This window comes from Calliopsis andreniformis, chromosome 10 (genome assembly GCF_051401765.1).
Source record: "Calliopsis andreniformis isolate RMS-2024a chromosome 10, iyCalAndr_principal, whole genome shotgun sequence".
NCBI classification, from domain to species: domain Eukaryota; kingdom Metazoa; phylum Arthropoda; class Insecta; order Hymenoptera; family Andrenidae; genus Calliopsis; species Calliopsis andreniformis.
In genome coordinates, this window is record NC_135071.1 from 5,677,735 (window position 1) to 5,705,700 (window position 27,966).

Sequence of the window (27,966 nt, forward strand, 5' to 3'; positions counted from 1 at the left end):
TTTAACTTGGAAATCATTTAAAAAATATTAACTCTTACAATTTTTCAGTTTTCATTAATATTTATGTACAGTGTATTCACAAATGAATTATCTCCAAAACCATTAGAAAACAGACTTCGGCCTTCTTTTTTAATCACACAGGTTCCTCAGATTAATCTTAGATTTTTGCAAATACATTTTTCGTGTATTACAAATAAGATCTTCATAACAAATGTGACTTACAAATTGATCAAATACTAGACCAAAATATTGTCCATGTTTAAATTAGTGTTACTTCCTGAAAAGAGGTCGTACAGTAACCTTCCTAGAATTATTTTAAAGGATGAAGTCTCTGCTTTCACATTCTTCAGTTAAATTTTCAAGAAGATGTTTCTACACCAAGAAACAGATTGAGAAGTAAAGATAATTTTTATTCATTAAATTGTAAAAATTCAAACGATTCCAGCATTTTTAAAAAGTTAAATTTTTTACAAACACTTTCCCATACGCTTCTCACAAGCAATGTCAAAACGTCTTCTTAGAAACAACTCAGAGATGTGAAAATAGAAGACTTACCATTTAAAATGACAGGAAAGTTAATGTACCACTTTTTTACAAAGTAACAGTACTTTAAAAATGAACAATAGTTCGGCCTAGTATTTAATCAACTTGAAAAAAAAATTATTAAGGGGGCAGACTCCTTGTGTTTTGAGCTGTGTGCGTGCGCTCACACAAGCAAAGAAAGTCATGCACGTATACGCGATGAGCGAGAGAGACAAACGGTTTCGCAAATTACGCTTTACGTCTCGATACTTGCATAAATGAATTTTTCGCGGGTACAGAACCCACGAGTAGACTTCACTATAGGGTGCTCTGGTCCGTTTAAAGTCCAATAAACACTATACGTTGAGAAAACTGTAAAATTACAAACTGTAAGCATGAAACAGACGCTGTTGTAAACTAGCAAGATGGCTGCCGAAGTGACATTTTCGCAAATATCTCACGATTTAATGGTTTTTTCACTCATAGCACACCAGAGCACCCTTCCGTGAATTAGCACAATATCGTGGAAATGCGATTTTCCTCAATTTAACACTTCTTGAAGGCGTAAAGCGTAATTTTCGTTGTGCACCCGTTTTGACACAAAAATAGTTCAACGATTTGCCGTTAGAAGCGTTAATGGTATATCTCAATCAATTTGGTCATATTACCATCAGCATCGATAAAAATACAGATCAGTCGGTAAATGTAATCTAGAATTTGACAGCTGAATGGCGTATTCATCGAATACACGAATACAGACGCAAGAAAGGCTTAGTTGCCAAAACGTATTGAAAGTTTCGTCACGCTGTTGCCACATATATGTATGTACATATTACAATTCTGCCCATCAGGAAAACTTGAACGAATCCAACTCCAGCCGAGATTTTGATTCTTACTAATAAGGGAACATCGCGAGGTGAAAGTCTCCGATTTTGATGAAACTTTGTAGGATTGTAGAATAGCCGAAAATATTCGACACGTATTTTTTTTATTGCTTCTAATTCATCTAAAGGGTGTGAAAACCACCCCCAAAGTTGGGGGTGGAAAACATATTTCGTTTAATATCTCCAAAACTAGTGCGTATAGCAAAATGATATAAATAGGGCGATTGTGTATTTTTAAACGACGAATCCACCTATGTAAATAGTTTTTAAAAATATTAATTTATTTAAAAAATATATTAAAAAATAGTATATTGTCGTTGTTTTCACTGACAACATGCTGATAGATCGCAAATACTATGAACCAAAACACAAAACACGGCTGAAATAGAATTTTGAATTTTTACGTTATAAACAAAATAATAACATTCCTAGTTAAACTGCATTTTGTGCGAAATTGGTCCCTGAAACGAGTGGTTTTACGAAAAATATATACCCCTATAATGTTTTTGTCATTATATTATGATACATGTTTATTGTTCACTAAATGTATAAATTATAACATTGCTAATGAATACTCGCAACGTCTTGCACTCGTTGCAAACAGTACGAGAGGTTCAGTGTGAGTGACCCGTGCATCGATGAAAATGTAGCAAGTAAAGGTGATTTACAAATCATTATTCTTCAATAGTTATTATTTACTATAAACAAACAATTGGAATTGTTCCAGAAGTTATAGTTTAATCCACTAATTTTACACGAAAGTATCTTAGTTGAGTGTGAATTAGGCATTCCCTCATAATCTGTAGGTGCCTGGTTCGAATCTCGTAATAGCTTTTAATTTTTTTTTGTTTTCAATTTTTATTTTAAATAATTCTAATTTTTGTATACCTTTTCACAGATTACAATTATACCACTCATAAAATTTTTATTTTTAAGTAAAAAAAAATTAAAATAATTTCGTTTGTTTATTTCTTAAAAAGTATGAATGAATGATTGAATGAATAGCATGAATTTAATGAATTATTTATTCTATATATATAAGTTTTAGGATTTCACATATTAGTATATATATATATATGCCCATAATTATGAAAGTGGTCTAAATTGTATATTTCTTATTTTGGGATATTTAAAGGATTACATTTAAATAAATTAGAAAATATTTTTATATTACGTAACATTATAATTAGTGTTGATTAATGAACATTTATTATAAATGTGAAATTTTGTGTGAATCTCATACGAAAATGTTGTTTCTTAGACCACTTTCATAATTTTGGGCACGTATGTATTGTTTCATTCGTGATACTCTTTCTTTCTCGCTCGCACCGTCCTTTTCTATATTTCGTATGAAGCAAAATATCGGCTCAAGGCGTATTCAGTAGAGATTTACTGATGCATAAAATTGTAATTGATGTGGCAACAGTGTGACAGAACTTTCCTACGATGCGATTTGGCAATTATACCTTCGCACTTCTCATTTGTCATTCAACAGGATAACGCTAGATGCCACATTATCAAATGTCGCATGTATAAATTATATGTTTTCACTAATGCCCGTTTTTTCGCAACAGCGCTTCGATCGATTTGGAGTAGGCCCCGAAGGAGTCTGCCCCCTTAAGTTCATTTAATTGATGGATGTTCAAAAATTGTAGTCAGGACAGATTACAGGTTGCGATGCGCATCCGATTGATGCTTGATACAGACGGGTGACTTCTTTCCTTGTTATTTCAGTAGAAAATAACAAAGACAGACGTACAATAAAGGCAATTGTGGTTAGACTTTGCTATGATAGAAGCCATATTTCGCCTATCAAAAGTACTCGAGTACCGTAGCCGGTAGTTTCTACTGAAACAATGCTTCACACAATATTTCAGGTTGTTCAACAACAAATGTTAGAAATCAAATGTGTCCAATTCAGGATTTATTCTATTGCCAATTTACATACAGGTCGGATATAGTGATGAATATTTGTAATAATTCTTGTCGACCAGTCAAAGGGTCACAAAAGGTAAGAGTGCACGGTCTTGAGCGACGAAACTTTCCCTTTCCTACAGTTCTCACTGTAGTATCAGTGTCAGTGTCAGTGTGTCTCTTGACCCCCTGATGAAGCTAGTTGCAGTGCTGGCGAAACGTTGGGAAAATAATTCCAAAAGGACACGGTTTACACCCGGAAGCCTCAACTTTCCTGTTTTACGCTAAGATTTACGAAGCACATTAATGTTGTCGCTTACCCCCTGTTCTAGCTTCACTGACAATAAATTACATACTCCACCTTTGTATATCTTCTTGTGCAACAGTCAGATTTCGCTCAACTCTTGGATTGCACACTTCGGATATCCGTAGGGATATTTACATTGATATACAAATAAATACAGTTTTTCAAACAAACAGTTGTATAATATTAATTTGGTCTACAACCACGACGTACTTACTTGGACGTACGCAACGCTTGATGTCCAGAATCATGCTTTAAATTTTCTTCCACCTCTAGCCAAAGAACCTGTGTCCTAGTTAAAATATTATGGTAGATATCACTGTTATATTAGATTAAAAAGATGTAAATTTGTATACGTAAAAAAAGTATTTTTCTTAGAAAATAAGTGTGTTGTAAATTACTTTTAATAACATGAACTCAGAAATCGCAGCAAATGTTAAAGAAAGTTGGGTACCAATTATTATAGGGTACGGGTACCCAATTACTGTGTGTTGGCCAAGTACTGTCCCACTCTTCCACTTACTTTCACGTTGGAGGAAAATTCGAGAGAGGTGTAAGCGAAATTTTAGACTTTAACAGATTGAGATAACAAATGTGAAGACTTCGACCATTTTGGCTTAAGTGTTCGGGTAGATGTAGTCAGCAGTTTAGACGCTTAAGCTGTTTTAGTTTTATAGTAATAAGTCACTATACGTTTCTATAAATGTAGGTGCTTATGAAAAGATTATAATTTTTATTATAATTTAAATGTTTAATAATTTAAATAATTAAATTATAAATAATAATTTAATAATTTAAATATTTAAAAAAAAGGAGAAAATTGATTTTTCATGCTGTGTATCGAATCCAGTATCTACCACTTAGAAAGAAACTACCATCTGTCTATAGACTTTGTTTAAATTATTCATAAAAAATGCGTATTGGCACAAGATATTCTATAGAATGTCATCGTTTGATCTTCACACTCGTTACTTAAAATGTCATCAAAATCTCTGGGAGTTTCACCGAAAGGTACCTTCGCAACATAAGTCGGGAAGTGAAAATATAAGGGCAATCGTAAAGGTCGCGTGATTCGTGGCTCATGCCGCTTGCCAGCGACTTGAACAGTTGAATACAGCATTTTAAGAGTGAGGGAGTAAGACTAACATTTGCCTTCTCTCGCGACTTTCCGAAGCTATCCGAAGTGGTTGCGAGGCCAAGCTCACATACATGCGGCTCGTGCAGTAGTATGTGTAGTAGAGGGGGAATCATAGTGTAGCTCCATCTCGCATTCATTCGGCAGCCACGTATCCGTAGGTAATATTATTTCTGTAACGAAAACTGTAACATTAGATACCGACCAAGAAATTTCGAGAAGTCATGTGACTACCCTAAGCCCTTAATGTTGTATTAACGTTAGGATTAGAATAGGTTATTTTATTAAATAAATTATTGTTACGAAATATCTAAGTCTTGGATTTTAACTCTTTACCGCACGCTACACGAATCCCCACCTTTCGTCCATTGGAAAGCCACTGTTCCATGGGAAACATAGCATCGTTTTAGGGACATTACTGACTATGTATATACTTTTTGGTAATAGCGGTGAGACAAAAAGCATAGAACCGTGTGTAATTTCAGTAGAGTCAACCCACGACAAGTTTAATATCTTAGGATATTAAGCCTTTGTGGAACCTACTCTAAAACCTGACCGAGTACTATCGAATAAGTTGTGACAATGAGAATTAATTCTCTGCAGAGCTTAGACCTAACTCAGCAAAACGGCATCGACTAACACTCCGGGTGTAAATAACCTATCAGACAATTTGAAGCGGTTGGAATTAAACGCTGGCAATGCGAAACCTATTCAAACTACGCCTGTTTTTCCACATATGAACATTAAAGATGCTGCCGATACAGTTCCTTCTTTTGACGGTAGAAAGTTAGCTGTTTATCAATTTGCAAAAAGCTGTCGCAGTGTAAAGCGAATGATTGCTTTAAATGTGAAGTACGGATTGGTACAGTTAATACAAAATAAACTCTTTGGACAAGCTTCAGTAGTTTTAAGTAGTGATCATAATGCCATTGATAACTCCATTTCCGTACTCAGCTCACATTTTGCTCCATTATATTCGTCAATACAATTATATGGCGATACGTGTAATTGCTCAGATGCCAAACGAGGCTGTCGTAGACTATAGTAGTCATGTTTCCAATATTCTATTACAAATAAGATATTGTAACGAGATCGAGGTAACCAATTATACTACACAATACAATATCACTGCGGAATACAAAGCTATCAAAGCTTTCTTGACAGGATGAAAACCCGAGATACTTTCTCGTATGGATTATACTGACTATATCACGTAACAATTAGTGCAGTCATCAGGGCAGAGGCCGAGCACCACAAAAACCAAATGCGTATTTGCATGGCAGAAGGCCTTATTTGAAATACTAAATATACAAATTCGGTTACAATATCGGCTTTCTTGAATAGATTGGCAGATGAAGCACTGCCAGTTCTATCACAGAAAAGAAAATACAATTCAGGAATTTCAAAACCTAAACCGCCCTAGAAAAAACCCACGATCAATAAACGCTCCCATATGAAAATTCTGCAAATTTAAGGGACACAATTGAGCAATGCAGGAAGAAGAAGTACTTTGATCAGCGAGAAGCAACGAAAAACACTAATTAAGAAAGACACCAGAGAGATCAACTATAGCTACGAATGATACGTAGACAAGTTGCATTAAAACAAACAAATCTCTAAGCATTTATCTCTGTGGTCCAGAATTCAACAATAGTTGAACGATTTTAATGGTCGACACAGGTTCGGACTTAAATGTCATAAAGAAGTCCGCTATCTCTTCCTATGCCCCTATCTCAATTAACCTCATCTTCGAACTCAATGGAATTACGGAAGGACGACTCACTACTGTAGGATTAAGAATATTTATTGATAATATTAATGTAGGACGTAGGATAACGAATATCTGTATGTTTATTGACAATCTACAATCGTTGCTACCGTCACCGAACGCTGCGTCTCGACACGCTCGAAACCAGGGTCGCACCCCCCTGACCACCCTACACTCGGCCATCCTGCAGCGATACCAGTCTTCAGATATTAAGTATATTTTTGTTGTCCATTGACAGATTGCTGAAATCTTCAAACCAAGACTTCATAAATTCCGCAGAGCTTGATGTTTGTCGGGGGCCTTCATGCTCGCCGACCTTTTTCAGATAGCGGTCGTTACGCAGCACACGAGTTACCCCGTATGATCCCAAATACTTATATGCGAATTTTAGGAAGCCCTGACTGCGTTCGCTTAATGGCGACACAGTCCTCTGCTCGATAGCGGGGCGCCACCCTCCGATTCTGATTGAAACCGCGTCTATTCTCTTGCTGGATCTTTAAAATGTTATTGTTCGCCTGCCGTCTCGACTCTTCGCGACTTTCCAAAAACGTCTTGTTCCACTCTTTTGCTATTCATTTCTCGGATTTCAGGATTACTTTTCAGTTTCCTATCTATATCAAACAAGATCTTAAATGGTGTGGTACCTATGCTACAGTAATGCATTACATTGAGGTACTTCTGACACACGTCTAAGTATTTATGCCATTCTTCGGATTTTGGTGCGGACTATTTGGTCAGCAGTGGGATGATTGTTCTATTTACTCTTTCCACCTGGTCATTCGCCCTCGGCATACCTGTCGTGATATGACCAAGTTCGATGTCTTCTGCTTTTCAATATTCTTGAAACTCTTCTGAGGTGGACGCAGTACCACAATCCGACACGATTTTCCGAGGAATATCGAAAACTACCGCCTGTCTCTTTAACCAGTCAATAACATCGCTAGCATTGGTACTTTTCGTCACATAAAGCCACACGAACTTTGCAAACACGTCTACCACCGCAAAAATAATTTTAAGAACGCCGTTCTTAAAAATTCATAGTGCCCGTCCTGCACCATAAATGCAATATATTTGCGGCTATTTTCGGCTATCGAGACATGGAAAAACCCGTCTTTTAAATCGTGCACGCTAAACAATGTTGAGCCCTGTAAGCGATCCAATTGGTTCTCTATCAACGGGAGCGGGTACCGGTCTTTATAGATTTTCATATTAACGAGCCTGAAATCCACACACAATCGCATAGTACCGAGATACTCTCTTGGATTATTTCCTGTTACATCCACTCGTCTATTTGTTTGTTCACTTTTTCTTGTTGCACCGGCGCTAACCTTCACGACGGTTACAGTTTCCACTTTAATATTCGTTTCCTTAATCGCTTTCAGTTTGTAACTATTTACGAGATCTTCTATTTCGCTCCTAACATTATGGTCCTTGATATGACGCAAATCTACGGGACAATTATTATTTATGTTACTGTTCTTATTTTCGTCAAAAGCATTAATGCAAAATATTTCAGGATGGTCACATACCTCATTCCTTCTGACACCACGTCTCGATATTTTTGCGCTTTTGCCACCTAGGACGATCTTGGCTTCCTCTAACAGGCTGCTGCCGATCAAAAAATCATGCGATAAATATGCGTCAGGTATAACATGCACTAGCAACCGGAAAACAATCTCATCAATGTTCACGTTCGCGTAGAAACCTCCTAGGGTGGTAACTTTACCCAATCCGAAGCCTTTACACGGTATTTACGGATCCGTCAACGATGGACATATCAACTTAACATATTGTTCGGCATTCATGAGATGTAGATTGCTACCTATATCTAAAAATGCTGTTACCTGCTTACTCATAACGGTTATGGGCTTATACACTTTGTTACCTCGGACGGTCATCGCAGCACACTCATTCACTTGTCTCTCCGGTCCCTTATCACAGTTTGGAACCATATGCCCGAACTCTCTGCAGAAAAAAACATCTAGGACCCTTATTCCTTGCAGGACAATTCACGCTGAAATGATTGAATTCTCGCAATTGAAGCACCGCACGTCGTTTCTCCGTCCTTCCCTCCCGTCCTGCCTTTCCGTTTTGACTGGATTCCGTTTTGTCCGGCTACTGGCAGATACCAATCTTCCTCGTAGCGGAATCATCTCGAACGTTGCTAGCAGTTCTCCCTTAGTCCTAGCTCACTCAGGCCAAGGTCAGGGATTCCTTCAATATAATGTATTCGAACATTTCCCTGTCATAGATCGACACCAGATTTCCCAAAACAACTTTCTGGTGCAGGTACTCGCTGAAGGCTTTGTCTCTTTTCCAAATACGCACCTCGAAACGCCGTTTCATCACTAACACATTCTCCGGGTGATAGAACATCTCCCGCAGATTGCCCAACAATTCGTCAACCAGTATTGCGATATGCTCAGATCTCGAGGGCATTTCCCCTCAAACGCGACCCGATCAAGGGTTTTGTCATCTCGTCCGTCAAGTTATGTTTATATCTGTTGCTCCTCCGTATCGAAAGTGTTACTACTTCCGTCGAAGTAGCTCAACAAGTCAGCGACGGCGGATATTTTTACCGACGGCGGGTGTACTTACGTCGCTGTTCTCGTGCTATTTCATCTGCCTCAGTTCTACCCAGGTTCAATCTTTGCGTCTCTCTAAGCAGTTCTACCTGTTAGCGAGCAACGTCAAGATCTCGTTCCATTAGCTGTTTCTCCCGTCGAATCAATTCCATCTCACATATCAGCCATTTCACTCGCGCACTCAGGTGTCTTGTTCTCGCTTGCCGCTTCTTCTCCTACATCACTTGTGTAAACCCTCAACCACCCATCAGACGGTTCAACCTCCGTCAGACGCTAAATCAATTCGGCCCTCAGGCCTAAAGTTGGCAACCCTTTTCCACGCAATTTCTCCTTCAGATCTGCTGTGTAGAATTCGCTTGGGTTTCTCGTCACAAAACTCATTTTGTCCTTCTTCAGCATATCGCATCTGCGATGATCTCAACCTTTCTTCAATAAATTTTACACACCACTTTTCATCACTAATGTTTTATACACTGCTTCACAATGTCCACACTATATGCACTGCTAAAGTTCCACAGAATTTACGTGATCCTGTTGAAATTCGTGTCACGAACGATCCCCCAATTTATAGCATTAAGAATATTTATTGATAATATTCATATAGGATAACGAACATCTGTATGTTTATTGACAATCTACAATCGTTGCTACTGTTACAGAACGTTGCATCTCGACACGCTCGAAAGCAGGGCCGCCCGAAACCGTGGCCGCACCCCTCTGATCACCTCACACTACCTTAGGGTACATCAAAGTAGAAGTTCTAAATACAGAAATCACTTTTCACATAGTCGAAGATCTCCCCATACCACAGGATGCCAAACTAGGAACTGAATTCTTTGAAAGTAACAAGACGACCATCAATTACATAAAATCTGCAATAATGATAGAGAATTGTGTCCTACCCTTTGCAGATTCGGAAACTATTACAATTCCTGCTAGGACAAGAAGTCAGATCTATGTACGTGTTACTAATCTACAGGCAACCACAGGATACATACATTACCAGAATTAACGTGCACGCCAACATCTACATGGGAAAGGTGATGGTAACCAGCTATAACGGGACCGCTTATCTCTTTGCCATTAACTCCTTAACTTAAGATATTAAAATTTCTGTGCCCGCGGTTGAATTACAGCCTTTTGAAAAGGCACCTTCAATTGAAAACTCCCTAGGAAGATATAAAGATCCGTGTCGAGCTTACAAAATACTGAAGAAAGAGCCAATATCGAGACCTTGGTAAAGCAACATACAGACACATTTTTACTTCCACCTTTGCGTATCCACCGGAAATAATAAAAGTCCCACCACGTGATATTCCCCTCGGTGCTGAACAATTTTCATCTGAAACATTTTTGCATACAACCAATATTTTTGAAGATATCCATCTGTAACGCTTTATAATTTCCACCCTATATATACAAGGTGACCATCTTATCTAGAAACCCTGAAAGGGCTGCGTCTAGCGGTGAGAAACTGAAGTTTGCAACTTCAGTACTGCAAGAGCGCAAAAGGTCTGTAGTAGTTTCTTCCGTGTCGGTAATACGATAAGATTGCTTTGAATTTTGCTTATACCAGAGGACCGGCTAATTTAACCTTTTAACTCAAGTAAGTACTAGTAATAAATAATATATAATTAAATGATAATAGTAAATACTGCAGTAATGCAGTAATAATGTAATGACCCGCTATATTGTCTTATTTATAACAAATCCTTTTCCTCAGGTATCTTCCTTGTGGCATAGAAGTTGGGTCTTCTGTTAGTTCTGCGTTGAAGGATGGAGACAAACATTTAAATTGTAATTTGTATTAAAAAATGTATGAACTGAAGTACAACATAAATTTGTGGCTGATCGCTCTACTGTATCTAGTTTATTAAGTTACAGTTGTTACATTGCATAAGCCATCGAGACAGGACTTCAAATCGATGCCTTGTACATACACTAACTTCAGCAAAGCCTTTACTTCTCATTCTATATTATTGTCTAAACAGTCTGATATCGGCTTTAATAGTCTTCTCTTTGAATGAATCTCAGGTTTTGTAACAGGTAAATCTCAAATGGTAAAATTTAATGATAAGTACTGTGACGTGACCGTCCCGCCGAGCCGTATTCGGCTTAGAACGAGCGTGCAGATCCGGCCACGACGCGTCCCACGCCTTGATTTTTCCGTGGGCGCCAAGTATCTTTCGATACCGGCGTGAAACGCGTCTCCCGTTTTCCAAAACCGCGGCCCGGGCTAGCTCTTCGCGCGGAGAGGTTCTTTCGAGCGCAGGGTGAGGAACGTTTCTGGGATTTCGGGTTCTTACGGCGAGAACGCCAGTCAAAACACGGTTTTCTCAGGTAATAAAAGATGTATTCGAGCGAGAAACGTACAGAGGTGATGCGACTTATTACACGCGCTGTCCCGCGACACGTGGCTGCGGGCAGTTACCCGTTCCTCGCTACAATGATCGCGTAACAAAGGTTTCGGGCGACCACAATGCTGAAACGTACGTTCGGCACGCGTAAGTGAACCGCCCGCGTAGCTGCTGTTACATCGAGGTCACATCAGCAAGCCGACGATGTACCCGCACGCAACAACCGTTCGCTCTCACGCCGCTAAGCCGCAGACTCGCCGTTTGGCCGAGCCCGCAGGCTTCGAGAAACCCGCACGCGAAGGCTTTCTTCCTGTAACGTGGCCCACACGACCACCAGGAGTCGGCCCTCTCGAGATTTCGCTTACGAACCGATCTAATCCGAGTCAACCGGCGAGAACAATGGAGAAAGACTTACCACCTGCGACCTGGTCAGCGTCCCGCACAAGAAGAAGGCCGAGATCGCTGCGTGCGGCAAGATCTCGGCACGCGACGTTTCCCCCACTGTGCCCCGATTGGCTCGCTCATCTCGCGCGATCTCGCGACCAATAATTTATAGCACCGTTCAAAGATTGACGGCTGATTGGTAGGTCCTCCCTGAGTCCCCCTAGAACTCGTCTTGCGGCGTGGATCCGAGGCGCAGTATTAGACGTCACGCTTCCGGGGTCCGCTGTCATCCTCTGCCCGCGAGATGGCTCCCGTGGCTTCGTCCCTGCACCTCTCCGTCAAGGATCTCTCCCCGGAACGCGGGGCGAGGTGGCCAACCTCGCTCGCGTCGGCTGGTCTCCATGCACCGGTGGGTCTTCATACATCAGTGGGGCAGCCCTCCCATCGTGTGTCCTCCCTAAGTGGCACGATGGGTTCCGACAGCCTCCCAATCGAGGCGTCGTGTCACTTGCCGGGTAAAGTGACTCTGGAGCGGCGGGTACCCTGACCGCTCCCCGATTCCGAAGATCCGCCGCAAGAGACCGTGTCGGTGGTGTCGTGGTGGTCTCGCACCTGTCCCCAGCCGATGCTACCATCTAGGCCGCTGAGAGAACTCTGTTAGCTAGGGCGCAAAATAGGCGTTAGAAATGCGTTGGACTCTCGATGGTGCGCACTAAAGGCCTCTCTTGCCCCGGGAAGGGTTCGGCTTTGTGACTGGTACTTGTGCCACGTCACAGTACACTAGAAAAATTTTATTTTAGTTAGTTGGAGCTTGGCTTTTCAATATTTTTCAACGACCTCTGTGAGGTTGTTACTAATAACAAGTGTCTTCTTTATGCAGACGACTTAAAAATGTTTTGCGCTGTTATAAATGAACATGACATCATTCTGTTAAAAATTATCCTTTTGAACTTGGAAACTGGAGTCATGAAAACAATTTTAGATTTAGTATATTCAAGTGTCTTATAATCCACTACTGCCAGCATTTTTTATTTGAATATCGTATTTACTTCTTATCTATCTTTTAATAATCACTATCAAAAAATAGATAATTCAGTTTCTTTAACACTTGGATTTATTCATCGTTTCTCCATACTTACTGTTTGTCACGAGCAGTCCAAGCTTCGCCCGTGATGGCTGTTCATACAGGTATACTCGCTTGTGTGTGGATGTTGAAGATCGAACGGACTAGTCACGTTTTGGACGGGGTCTTGACTTGGCAGAGGTGCTGAGGGGGGGCTAACTTGAGATTGCTGCTATATACTGAGATGTATATAATATCTTTATATAAGTAATAGTAATAATAAAAACAAGAAAACACAAAAAACATACAAACGAAGGGAAAAAGTTTATTAATTTATTTAATATTCACCATACAATGACCTCCTTGCAACATGTGATTGCAACCAAGATGGTGTGACCGAAGTGCGTCTTAAGGTTGACAGGTAGCATATGCACCGTAAGCAGAAAATTAGCACAATAAGAGTCAATGCCCAAAGTTATAAGAGGACCAATCAGGAAACGAAAAACTGGCGAACTAATCAGAAGCCTCAACAATTTTTCAGTAGCTTCAAAAAACAGTATAGAAAAGGGTAGAAAATCACAGTGATATGGAATCAGTCAACATGCTGAATCATGCAGGGAAACGACGTATCTACAGGGCGAAACTGGAGAAAATCATGGATGAGTTAATCCAAATACCTGCCTCCATTTTCCTTGTTCCAGAACCTATCCTAGAGCCGGTAACCATTAATAAATTCAGATCTAAAGAAGCAGCTCCAGGAATTAAAGTCTTGTCAGGAAACAAAGATGACGCTTCCAAAAGTACAGTCGCCGCTACTGAAACCGCTCTCAAAACCAAAGTCGCTCCTGAAATCCAAACTACTCCTGAAACCGAAGGCACTTTCAACATCAAAGTCACTCTTGAACACGAAGCTATTCCGGAAACTGCAGCCACCAAAACCAGCCATAATAAGCAACGTTCCGATAAATCCAAAGATCATGCTGATCATTGCTCCAGCTGTTCCAGCTACACCAACAGATCCAGCCGCCTCAACCCTGAAGGCCATTCAGGTCCCCTTCTCATAGACCGCTCTAGCCGTTCCAGTTCTCCCTCCAGGAAGCTGATCACCGTGAAAGATCCAATGGCCCAAGTCAAAATCACGATTGGATTTTTCGATGACGAGAGATTCCGCCAAGAGGGAGATGCAACGCCCCACTGCCTACTCTTTCTCTATTTCACTCTATCTATTGCAATCTCTCTATATCTCCTTCTATTTATTTCACTCACTTTCTAGTAGTAATGTATTATTATTTTTTACTGTATATACTGTTGGTTTAACGAATTTAATATCGTTATTCTAGGTTTTAACTATATCTTCATGTAAGTACAAGGTATTTCGTATGTTTTTCATCTAAAACATTCACATGTCTGAATAAGTGCGTCATTAATCATAATGAGCCACTACGCATGCGTGAACTCCAACTGGCGGGTATATAAAAAGCTGCGAAACCAGCAGGAGACACACTTCTCTCTAGCATCAGATTGTAGAAGCATGAAGATCTGAGAGACAGCTGAGGTACTCGTCCAGTGAGATCGAGATCGCTCCTTTAGAGGTAGCGACCGTTCTAGCGAATAAGTAGATGCTTCTTTAAGGTTATAGTTCATGCTAGCCGTAAGCAGACGAACCGTCTGTCAAACAAACGCTAAACATCGCTCCTAATCTGACAAATATTAAGACCGCTGCTGAAGAGTATTTTCTCAAGGGCAGAGACTAATATAATCGAGACAAACGAAAGGCTTACGGATGCTTAGAAAATCCAAGTAAGGATTATTGTTTCACGAGGACCTAACACTTTTCCGAGGTTATAACACCTGTAGCTTTAGCGCATACGTACACACACGCACGTTCCACACAGGTATGTGGTGAATGTAACAATATAAAGGATCCTCTACCGCGATTATATAAATTAATATTTGTAATTAGAAACAGTGTAATCACATAATCTAATTTTTGTTTAACGAAATATAAAGCGTAGACGTATAACCCTTGCGTTACTGATATAAATGAATAGATAAGTACATATTAGATTATTAGATGATACTTACGATGAACATAACCTTACTTTTATATAATCACGAATAATATTACCTCATACTCCTTTATAATCTCATTAATATTCAACTAAATTACGATAGGTATTAATATTGTATTAATGTTAGAATTAAAATGTCTTTTTTATTGAATAAATTATTGTTACGAAAGATCTAAGCCTTGGACTTTACCTCCTTAATCGCACGCCACACAAATCCCCACCTTTCATTCATTGGAAAGCTGCTCTTCCATGGACAACGTAGCTTCCTTTTAGAGATGTTACATCTGTGTAAAGCAATATTGGTGTAATTTTTTTCCGTGTACTTTTCATTCCAGAACCATGTTGGGCTTACAGAGGATATTGTTATAGACAATTTTCGAATACTACAAACAATAAATAAATAAACAATCGAATACTATATACGAATACTGTAAATACTAAAAATTGGTCACTTTATTACTTTATTTGCTCTTTGCTAATAGACTTTATTTCATGACTCAAAAAATTGATTTTAGGAATTGTCACTTAAAAACTTAGATACAAACAATACCATGGAGTTTGACTTAATATTTTTAATAACATCGACATCGATGGGAGGGGCATTTAGGTGGATATACAAGACACTTGTCCATGCAGTAAGCACTTGCTCCTTCTTGGCCAGCTATCTCTCCAATTGCATCGCATAATTCCCTGTCAGAAACATATAACCAAAATTATTATATTTATTAAGTTTTTCATCATTTTTAACTTAAGTTATTGAACACAGTTCTTAACCCTTTCGTTACGGCAGTTCGCACTGCCAGAGTAACGCCGCTGTACGGGGCACCGTGCCAAAAAGTGTGCATATTGCACGTCGGTAAACTGGTGTTCTGATAAGGGTGCACAAAAATTTTATAAAACAAACTAAAGAAAGCTTCAAACAAAATTTTTAATTTACAATTAAAAATAAATCACTGTTTTCCAATTTCTTGTAATGGTTCAAGGAAGATTTCTTGTTTTAATATACTTTTGTACCAGACAAATACTTCACTCCCGAATAGAAAACACAGAAGAAACTTGTCGCGACGTACAGTATATATTAAGTACGTTCGAAATATCCTTTTAGTAGGATTAATCCAATACGGGTCAATATAATTACACATTGCACGCCGGTTAAATATTAGCCACTGAAAACTTGAAGGAGACTGACGGTATTGCGCTGACGTCGGCTACAGCCGGCGCTCGTGCATAGAGGTCATCAAGTGGATGCAGTCTATATCCGGCGCTCATAACGAAAAGGTTAAAAATGGAATAAAAACGAAAGTTAAGGGGATACAATCAGATATGTCAGAGCAGTAACATTACCGACAAAATTAGGTAAAAACATGGGTTTACGAGAATCAACTTTTCATCCTTATATGAAATTTGGAGCTGGAAAAGGGTTCACTCGAAAGAAAAAAGTTCATTACAGCACGGTCTGGTTCGTGATTTAACGATATTCTGCTGATATTTAATAATACGAACGTTACAAAGTAGAGCAAAAATCGATCATTCGCAGCCGTGGAATTTAAGCATTTTTATGTAATTTAAAGAGTGTTTTGAACGAAACTATAATGAACTCTTTTTCAGCTCAAAATCTTATCAATGAAATAGAGTAAAACACGTAACAAATTTAGTTGGCCTTGTATAAACGAAGCAATGCCTGATTAAAAGTGCTGCCGATGTGGAATCGGAATCTGACACCCAAATTGGCGACATGAGTTATTGAAAATTTCGCCCTCTATTCCGCACACCACCGCATGAATCGCGTACGTAGGAGCTTGGCGCTTTGAATCACTTCAAATGACTTCGGAAAGTCAAAAGAGAAGACGAATGTAAAGTGAACCTTACTCTCGCTCTTGAAATTGAAACGTTGTGCACGTTGCGGATAAGCAGCATGAGCCAGGCACGATCTTACCGAAGGTCCAAATATTTTTACTTCTTTTTTAATAGCCTTCCTTGAGAATATTATTAATTACTAAGTATACGTGTACAGAGATATTCCTCAAAATGTCACCGTTTGATCTCTAGACTCATCCCTTAAAAGTTCATAAAAATTTCTAGGAATCGCATCAGTAGCGAATTTATGCGCAGTCTTATTGCATGACGTGCTCGTTCTCCGGATTTCAATCCATTAGATTTAATTTGCGGGGACATTCAAAATCTATTGTATATGCAACATCGATTGAAAATACTGAAATACTCCGAAATATAATAGAGTAAAATTTCAAACAAATTCAAGAAACACCAGAAATGATAGAGAAGGGTATTTCCAAGTTTTGTGCCCACGGATTCCAGACGTGGATGCAACCCTTAACAGTGGTTTAACGCTCCGAATACCGGCTGACATAAACGCAAGCCTCGTTGGAGATGCTTGCTTTAGGCCAAAGGCAATAAATATATTTAATGTCAGTGAAATAACTGTCGGAAAAAAGATTGTGCAGGAAATGACTGTCGGCGAACTCAACAAAGTTAGATGTCGCTGATGTCGTGTCGGTAAAACGATTGTCGATGAAATAATTCTCGGTGAATTAAGGGTAACCCCGGTATTGTACCTGGCTCGAGACGCTGCTGTGTCTCCTAATTTGGTAACGAAAGAATAACCGTACACTACTTAACATTTCTGGTTTGATTATGCTTGAGTGTGCTTCCTAAAACACATCAACCTTGCCTAATAACATTTTTTAGTATTATCAATATTCTGCCTATAAACCAATCATCTAATACGTAAAAATATATGGAGTAGATAATGTAACAAAGATTTGAAATATCACACAAAGTATGAATTATTTCAACATAGTGTTTTGATAGTTTTATGCGCAAAATGTTCTAAACATACGACCTGGATGACCAAAAAAATACAGTTCCATCTTTAAAAAAAAGTAAGTGGTGCCCCCTTTACTTTCTTAAACGTTGTCCTTGAAAAATGTATACTACTTCAAATAGTCAACCTCTATGTGCTATTCAATTTAAAAAAGAACCATATCAATATCTACAATAGTTTGAGAAGAAACAACTTGTCACACTTTATGTACTTCACCCTGTAGATTATAGACTATAGAATATTTAGTTCTACAATCACTTACGGGCACTGACAAATTCCTGCAGGACAGTTCGGAGGATAACGAAGACAGTTAGTTTGACACCAATCATCCATTCCCGGTATGCGTCTATAGAGAGGAGTAGGTAAGCACACTTGAGACCTGAAATTAAATTGAACACAGAATTAAAATTTTTATGATCATCTGAATTACACAAAGTGTTTGGTAAGTGATAGTACAAAGAGACAGTTAGTACAAGTGTAATTAAAAAGAATATAGTACTACATGCAAAAAATAAGTCGAAAATATAGAATAACATTTTGTTATATCAAGCTTGGCTTCCAAAAAATCAACTGTAAATATTCGCCAAATGCACGTATATTTAACTATATCTCGACTTAACGTATATATCTCATTCTGAACTATTGTTTCCATTCAGGTTTGTGTTTATAAGTACTCCTAATATCACAAAGAAAAAATTGTAAGTACAATAGCAGTAGTCAAATACAATAAATAGCAGAACATGCTACAAAGTGTTCATAGAAATTTAGTTCGAAAAGAAAAATTATTATCTATTTAGCAGAATGGACAACATTTCGAACAATTTATCGGATAATAAAATTTATCGTGTGTGGCTAGGGTAAGTGCAATGTTTTATAATTAATATCGCCCATCAGTAATATTTTGAAACAGAGACATTTTCGGGAATCAGCAATGGCCTCAAATTATAGTTAAACACATAGTAAAAAGAGACATATTTTGTCACAGCATTGCCCTAACAGCGTTTAACCTAGAAGACATATTTAATAAATATCGACAGCGTAAAGGAACGCGTATATTTATTTCCTTGCAACAAATTTAGATTGCACAAAGAGAAGATAAGTTTAAAAGTTATATTAAGGTAAATGTCTCAATATTTAAACACTTAAGATGTCAAATGTTTGAGTAAGTAAACAACCTAAAACTGTATATCCCCATACTTTTATTGTGCGGGCCCAGGAATTGAGGATACTATTTTATGACACTAGATTTTATTTTTAATTAGGTATACCTAATACATAGAATTTATGCCTAAAAATCAATAAAATTACTGTTACTGTTTAGATATTGGGACATGGTCAGCTATTGGAAAATTTACCTTGATGCATGAGTATTTGCCGGAATATTTAATTAATGACATATTTAAACAATCAAATTAATGCGTACAGTTTTGTTAACAGAAATAATTATTTTATATTTTAACCAACGTGCATTCAGTATCGTCTACTAAAAGTAAGTCGAATTCGATGATGGGAATGACTGGATAGAATATGATACAAAATGTTTATGTCGTAACAAATATCTTAAAAATGATTATAATGGAGATTAGTGGTTTCAGTGTAGCATCTTGCAGGTAGAGGTAGAACAGGGAAGTTTATAAAACCTGTAAGCGAAATCGTTTAAAAAAATGAAATTATAATTATATTTTTACATTTTTTAAAAATTAAAACAGTTTTTAAATACAATCGTAACAAAAATGATTTGATTAAAAAATATACATGTATAAATTAATCAAAATTTCTCAGGTAAACCATATTAAAGAGGTCAATTTATGTCTATCTTTCATTTTCTTAATCTTGATTAAAGATCTGTACATTTTAACTGTTCTAACCTAATGTATATATTAGATACAACAAAGTCTCTTTCGATTGAGACTAACTTGGTAGAAAAATGTTACTTTTTACGTGAGATATATTTAAAATTTAGTAGACGATATTAGGTGCACTTACCCTATTTTGTTTTAATATGGATTTTTGATTATCCACTACAATAAACACATACCTGAGCAAAGACAATAATTTATAGCGAGGCACTTTTGGTGGTTGTACACACAGCTGAGACGAATCTGGCTTCATCGATACTCTCTATCTTTTTCTTACACGGGAGCTATGAAATAGGAGAGAAAAAGATAGGAAATGTTGACGCGGCCAGAATCGTTTGAGTTAGCCTTACCAGCCGCTATCGAACACCCTGTATATCTTATTTTAGAGATTCGATGAAATGCTTACCTAACAACAAGGGGGAATATATTGTTCGGAGAACGATAATCTTTATAATAAAGTAAAAATGGATTGTCCTGTTGCACAAAGAGGGGCGGTATACCAGCTGTACTCGTGACGATGCTTACATCAGCACAGTTTCTAAACGTTTCTGGTCGACCACAACCACTAGCTTCGGTCCCATTGTCACAAGTACCCCACATGTTACCTATGAACATTCGTAATCAACAATGTACACTACACTGTCGAATAAAAGATTAATACGAAATGAAAAAGGAAACGAAATTGATTCATTTTACATGAAAAACATAAATAGAGTGCTTTGCTTTAGATTAATTTAGACTAATTAGATATTTCCATACATACTTACAAAAAAATTTCATTTTGTTCCTTTGCTTATTAACGAAGCTATACAAAAAGGAAATAAATCAGTATAGTATTTCGATGGTCAAAAAGACTATACAAAAAATATGTATTTCTAGTAAGAAATATACAAAATTTTTATTTGCATTCAATACTTTGTCTAATATCCATTATTTTGTAATCACTTCGGCACATCTTTTTGATGTAGAATTTATTAACTTTTTACATTGATCTACGGTAATATTATTCCAAGCTGTTTTGATTGTAACATAATCATCTAAATTTTTCGGTTGAAAGTCTTGTATTGCCTTTTTTTACCATGCTCCACAAGTTCTTTGTTGAATCGATGTTTGGTAACTACAACGGTCATGGCAGTATGGTAATATTTTTTTCCTGAAAAAATTGTTTTACAACCTGAGTTGTGTGTTTCAGATCGTTATCGTTCTGAAAAATAAAATTATAACTCATATTGTTGTATGCATATGACAACATCGTGTTCTTTAGTACGTCTACATACTGAAAACGGTCCATAATCCCATGGATACAACGTATCAGATAAGGGCCGATTCGAGAAAAACACGATAACACCATAACGCTTCCACCAGCGCGTTTGATAGTTGTCAAAACGCATTGTGGTTTTCAATTTTCACCAATTCTACGTCTAACATATTTAATTTCGTCAGGAAGACGCGGTTGAATTTCGATTCGTCTGAAAACAATATTTTTTGCTAATCTTCACTTTTCTAATGTTTATGAGTTTTACTAAATGCAAGTCGCATTTTTTAATTTTTAGAACTTAGTAATGACTTCTTCTGTACTAATATACGTATTGTTTAAGTTCTAGTACTAATATATGCGTTATTTAAATCTCAACAGATATATCACTTTCAGAACGAAAACGATCCTTTTCGCACAATCGATGAATCTGATGATCCATTTTCGGTGTTGTTTTGCGTGGTCTACCATTTTTCGATTGATCGCAACATATGCCAGTCTTCAAAAATGTATATCAGGCTTGCTTACAAGCCGTTTCTGACTTATTTACTATGTTTACTACTTCGGAAAATGTTTTATTTTGCTTTCGTAGCCTTAAAATTTGTTCCCTTTCGTTTTCTAGTAAATTCCTCGATTTACTCATACTTTGTTCTTGTGTAGGTGAATTTTAGACAGTAAAAGACATACTAAATACTGATTTTGAAATTTGAAAACCAAAATATTCAAAAACTATAATCGTAATCGCTTCTTACGCGGATCGTCTTAAACTAATATCCACGGTTTACTAGTTCTCAGAAGCAACTGACAGTTGCAATGTCTACATTGTTCAAATTTAACAACCGACGCATTGAGATTGCGAAGGTCAAACATACAGCTATGTTATTCCAAAACACCTTCTCCGCTACTGTAAGTTCTCTTACAATATTTTGTATGAAATGTAATTACAAAGAAAAGGGGTCGTCCCACCAATTTCGATGACCTAGAAATGTGTTATCAAGGTCATCATTCTGAACAACTTTTTCTTCAAACATGTACACGCTGCTCGACTTTATTTTTTGAGATATATTGAAAAATATTTTCAATACTATGTTACGAGTCCAGACGAGTTACGTAAAGTAATTATGAAAGGGCTCGATTCAAAGCTCCTTCCGTTGACCTTTGACTTTGCCTGGAAATCACCATGTAAGGGCCGATAGGCATTTCCGTTGCACCCAATTAATAGATTTCTTCGAAACTAATATCTTTCAACTTTTCTCGGAAACTTTGCAATGCAGCCGAGTCCCCACCATTTTTCCCATAGATTTTTGACTATAAAAAGGCCAAGAAACTCGGTCTAGCGGGCTCATTCGTAATCCAGTTCGAGTTTAGTACGCGGCTTAGACTGGAAAGCAAGATCGAGCATTAGTTCTCCTTCGAGCAGAATCATAGAGTACAGTATGTAAACTCACTGTAACGTAGTCTTAACGACGCGTCCCCCGCATACCTCTGTGCGTAATCTAGAGAGAGAGGACTTAGTTCCGCAACATGTTAAATTCATAAACACTTGTATTCCTTCGAGTCAACTTAAACTCGTAATAATATACAGTTTTATAAGGTTTGTTAAATTGGACTTAATTCAATCAAAACCTTCCTAAATCCAATAAGAAGCGAACGCGTAACGATCCCACAAACATTAAGTTTTAAATTTATAGTATATCTCGAGCGGTAAAGATATTTATATCTTAGGGAATAAATATAAAGATATTTATATCTTTACCGCTCGAGATATACTATAAATTTAAAAGTCACAAGGCCAAAGCAATCCTTACGAAGGTCCTTTTCCTAACCTACAAGTGGCTCCCGATGTTGGCCTATGCGCACTGATTCGTCCACATCCGCGAGGTGGCTCCTAACGAGTGCAAAGTTACCCGTTAGTTCGGCCACGAAAAAATAACAATATTCCTAAAACCTTGACCCTCGGTCAGACTCTCTAGCCCTCGGCTCGTAACAACTACATACATGTATGTTGTCTTTCAAACATTTAAGATGAGTTTAAGTTAGATATAGTTTTTTAAAAAAATAAGCACGCATCTCTTTATTTAGGTAATTACTGAAATATTAGCAAATATTGCCTTTGGGAAAATTCAAAACTTCAACGCGTGGGTGGAAGAGAGGCAGAACCACTCCTGCACAATTAGGAAAATATTGAAATACTATGACCATACAATTCGAACTTCAACGAAATGGTCACTTCATACTTTTCATGTTTTCATACGTTTCATAGGTTAGCAGCATTTCAGTATTTTTCTAATTGAGAAAGAAAAACGGATCAAAGTTAGTCTGAGCCAGGCACTTTTACAGGATGGACGTGTAGGTGAAGTGGTTCTGCCCCTTCCCCGCTCATGTGTTGAAATCTTGAACTTCCCCGAAGGCAATGTTTACTAAAAATAATTCGCTAATTATTAAATTAAGGACTCACGTATAGATAGAATTTAAATTTGACATTTTTTTTAAAATTAAGCAAAAGTACGTTCACCGCAATGTATTTGTGGAAGTTGTATATAAGTAGTGATCATAGGGTCACGTGTACGCTGTCAGGGATGCATACTTACATATAGACAGAGTTTAATGTAACAATAACAGTACCGACAGTTTTTTTTTAATACCTCAGAAACTAAAGCTGAGCGGCAGTTACATGAGTAAGAAGTTACTCAAAATAATATCCTTGGTAGTATATTTCAAGATCATCGAAATTGGTAGGACAATCCCTTTTCCATATAATTATCGTATATTATCTAACAATAAAAGGACAGAGCAAAATTATTAAGCCAATGGGAAGCTATAAGTTCAGGCCTCTGAGGTTTCAAGATACTCTAAAATCTGAAGAACAAACAGATTGACGCCCTTTTATGAAGCACAGACTTTAATTGTAAATCTCAATTAGAACCGAACTTAAAATTTGAAAATTCTTCAAAATGCAATGACGTCGTAGTTTTACTATGCAAAACCTACAGTTATATACCTATTGCGAAAGGCTCTGGGTTAAGCTTTGGGTTAGATCAAATAAAGAGGGGGAATAAATTTATATCTTGTATTTTTTAAGTTTTCATCATCTCAAAGTCATGTCAAAAATCATGATGTACTCGAAAGTTGGAGGCTTGCATTGCTAAAATGCACCTGCCTTACCGTTCCTTCTGCTCTGAGGTTCAGTATGTATGATAAAAATTGTGTATTTGTGATAAATAAGGAGCAAATTTAGTAATACAAACCAGTGTAATAGTTCCATTGTATCACGCACTGAGAACAGGTGACGTAGGAAGGTAAAGTGACCCTATATCGGAATACAGCTTTCTTTTCTGTTTCTAAAGGTATTTCGAAACGTACGTCTCTAGTTCCGGAGACATATAAGGGATACCTTAAAAATAAATCTATATTTCAGTGCTTTACATTATATAGATAGGGGAAAGTGGGGTAATACAAACGTGGAATAATCGCGAATGCAGTTATTTCGGTTTGTTAGAAAAAGAAATCAGGTCTGTTCTAACTCAAATTCAACAAGTCTGAACACGTCCAGTGGCTGATAACGAGTGGTAAAGAAAAGCAGTACATACAGGTTAAGGTAAATACAACTGAAACTTTTCGTCACTTTTCATATAATTTTTCGATATGTTAATTTTTCATGTAGCTTCTGTAGAAGGAGTGATAACAGTGACATTTATGTAAGTTGTAATAAACACAATTCAAACTGGATTTCAGTATTAACGAATTTTCTGTTTCACGTTTCGAACTTCTAAAATAAATTGTTTTATTATTATTAAATCGTGGGGTAATCACGAATAGATTGGATCAAAACGTATATCAAGATATTTTTTTGCGTATTTTAAGAATTTGTCTAATTGTTTTCAGATGCAGCAGAATTATACAAGAAAAACAGAAACGAAGTAAAAGATGGAGAAATGAAAAGTATAAAGATCCACCATTGAAAATTGAATCATGTGCTATAACTATCATGTGTGGGCACATGAAAATTGCAGTGGTAATGAAAGCACTTCTAGAGGGTTGCTGTGCGAATTCTGTGATAATTAGATGTAATTATCAACTGTATTCGAGAGTATCCCATGTAGTGTTCGTGATTAATCCCACAGCAATCGGGTAATTACCGAACCAAAGGATTCGTTATTTTATTAAAAGTGTATTTTATTTATAAATTTTATCGATATTGAGTACTGTAGCTTATAAATGAATAGTTTAACTATAATTATGAATTATAAATAAACGTATTTCTTACTCAGCTTTCGTTTTATTTCAATTCTTGCTTAGGTATTCGCGATTACTCCACTCTCCCCTACTACAATACTATTCTAGAATTTAAAAACATCTTTTGTTACCTATCAAAACAGTCTTGGTTAGCCTCATTCCTCGGATTATTATTGGGGCAAAGGTACATTTCAAATCTTCCATAGTGATTCGCTGTCAGTTCAACTTCAACGTCAATATCCTGCAAGTTTGAATACACCAAACATAATACAAAACCAAGAATAATATTATACCTATATACATATTATACTTGGAATGAGAGAACCAAACACTTGGATGTTGTTAATCAATACATCATATGAATAATTATTCACTCCTTAGAGATTTGAAGCGTTCATTATCCCGCATCATACAATTCTTACTATTAAAGGCTTTCAGATATAAGACGTATCTTTTTAGAAAAAATTTTCCTAATGTTTTGTAAGCATTGCAGCTAGCTTCATCAAGTCTTGAATGGTACACCAATGTTGGTGTGTAACTTATAGTGATCTATTTAAATGTGTCTCCTCACATTTTGGCTCATTGCTCATCAATCAAATATCTCTTTAATTAGCTGAACAATTAAAGAACTGGGAGGTTGAAGTATCAGATTAAGTTTAAACAGTAAGCTACATCCCTATTGATGTTGTTAGGGTGTTTCATTATTTCCAACGTTTCCCTATTTTTCTTACAATTAGATATCAAACGATACCTATATATTACTCTATTTCCTTCAGTCCATCTAGACTGAACAAATTAAACATAATTACCGAGTTAAATAAAAGTAGATTACTATCTTCCGTTCTGAACGAATCACCAATCACTGAACTAATCATGTAATATTCACTAGCAAAAATAGATCCTCAAGTGTAATATTGGAATAGTTATAGTATAGCTACTGTTCTTGAAACAGGACATTAAAATCATAAGATACTAAGCGTCGACGAGGACAGAACAGACAATGCTAAAGATAAATATGTAGACATTGTGAACTCAAATTTATTTTTTTGAATTATTAGTTAAAAAGTGAAACGTAAAGTTATTTGTATTCGTAAGTCACTTCTTCTGTTATGTTATATTACCTGGCCAACCGTGTAGTGTCTAACGATAGTTCCCTTTGCAAATTCACCACCTGCTTCATGTGGCCTTGGTTCATTCAAATGATATGCGTCACCACAAACTCCACATTGACCGTTATTCTGAACCCATTGCACTAAACAACAGAAAATCAAATATTATTATTTATTTAATAACAATTTTTTAAGTGACTTATTGAATGATACAAGCGAAACGTAAAATTTGGTACCCTAGACTTAAGAAGTGAAGATACCACTGAACACATAACGAATAAAATATGACGAATATATACCAAGAATTTACTATATTGTATACTACTATTATAAATATTTTCTGAATATAAGGCGTTGCGGGCAGTAAGGGTGAACTCAATAAATCCATGTTTAAAAAAAAACACTTTTTCTTTATTTTATATAAGGCTGAATAAAATAAAAAATATTTTTTAAATTGAGTTCGCCAGTAGTATTCACAACGCCTCATATGGAGTCCATTTATAAATTGTATTTGTAGTAACTGTAATTGATATGGAAGCAATAAAGTATAATTCGCCATATGACTTATTAATACATTGTTAGAGTAATCACTATTGAATAACGAACCTGCATACCCTCCGCAAAAAAGTTCGTTATCGTTGTAATTCACAGGATTCGGATATCCAAAACGCCACATGCTATTGCGGGCTGGAGGATCCATTAAACGTCCATGGCCACTTACGTAATTGCGATTAGACACCTGTAAAATTGTTTTACTGTTACTGTGAAGCTCTAATACGTGGTTGAAAAGCATAAAATCCGGAACTAAAATTTCTCTGCGTAAAAACAAGTTTATTAATTGGACATCACACCTAGATTTTAACACACTAGCAAACCTACTAATGGTAGAAACAGAAACAAAAAAGGTGAAATAGCCGCAGAGAGATTGGCTATGAAATACGAAGACAAAATAAAGCAAACAAAGATAAACAAAATACTGGAACACTGCGGAAAGGAAATAGATAATAAACGGGATAAAAGAACAAAATAAGAGAGACAAGGATGCAGTGTTACAGAGAAAAAGGAACAGATATGGAGGAAGTACAAAGATAAAGACAGGAAAGAATATAATTAGCCGGACTAACACAGACAGGCAGGAATAAAAAAATGTCGAAATAATATATAGAAAAAATAAGAAGCGAAAGATATAATAGAAGGTTCAACACAATAAGAAAAAGCGCAAGACTAGTATACTTATTATCAGAGTATAATGAAATACATCAGACAACAATAATAGAATTCATAGGGTAAACTCGGGTTAATTCGTGATACCGGTTACTCTGTGATAATTCTTCAATCGTTTCTGAAGCGGAAACCATGCGTTCAATTTATTTGAATGAAAGAGGAACGTAAACATTATCTATTTCTCTTTCTCTCAATCCAATTGGACGCATGGTTTTTGTTTTAAAAACAATTTAAAAAATATCACGAAGTAACCCGCATCACAATCTAACTCGAGTTTACGCTAAGTAAAATTGAAGAAAAAATGAACAAATACTTGAAATCGCAAGAAAAAACAAGTGCATAAATATATACCAAAATGGTAGAATAAGTTTTAAAAAACTGTTGAGATTGTAACATTAATCAAGGTAGCTTGACGACAGTAAGAGCAACTCCATTAAATGTACAAAGCTGGCT

At 36.9% G+C, this 27,966-nt stretch overlaps 2 protein-coding genes across 2 annotated transcripts in view; one reads left to right on the forward strand and one right to left on the reverse strand.

Moving 5' to 3' along the window:
- The window catches only part of LOC143184849 (uncharacterized), a 148,328-nt gene that overhangs the window by 84,120 nt on the left and 36,242 nt on the right, over positions 1–27,966 (forward strand). The gene's annotated exons all lie outside the window — the stretch shown is intronic.
- On the reverse strand, positions 15,536–27,028 carry LOC143184570 (uncharacterized). The gene is made up of 7 exons (XM_076386903.1): positions 26,896–27,028; positions 26,302–26,432; positions 25,312–25,421; positions 24,193–24,338; positions 20,096–20,294; positions 18,093–18,209; positions 15,536–15,678 (listed from the first exon to the last, which is right to left on the reverse strand). Exons 1-7 carry the CDS (start codon positions 26,987–26,989, stop codon positions 15,561–15,563), a joined length of 915 nt encoding a protein of 304 aa, XP_076243018.1. The 5' UTR covers positions 26,990–27,028; the 3' UTR covers positions 15,536–15,560.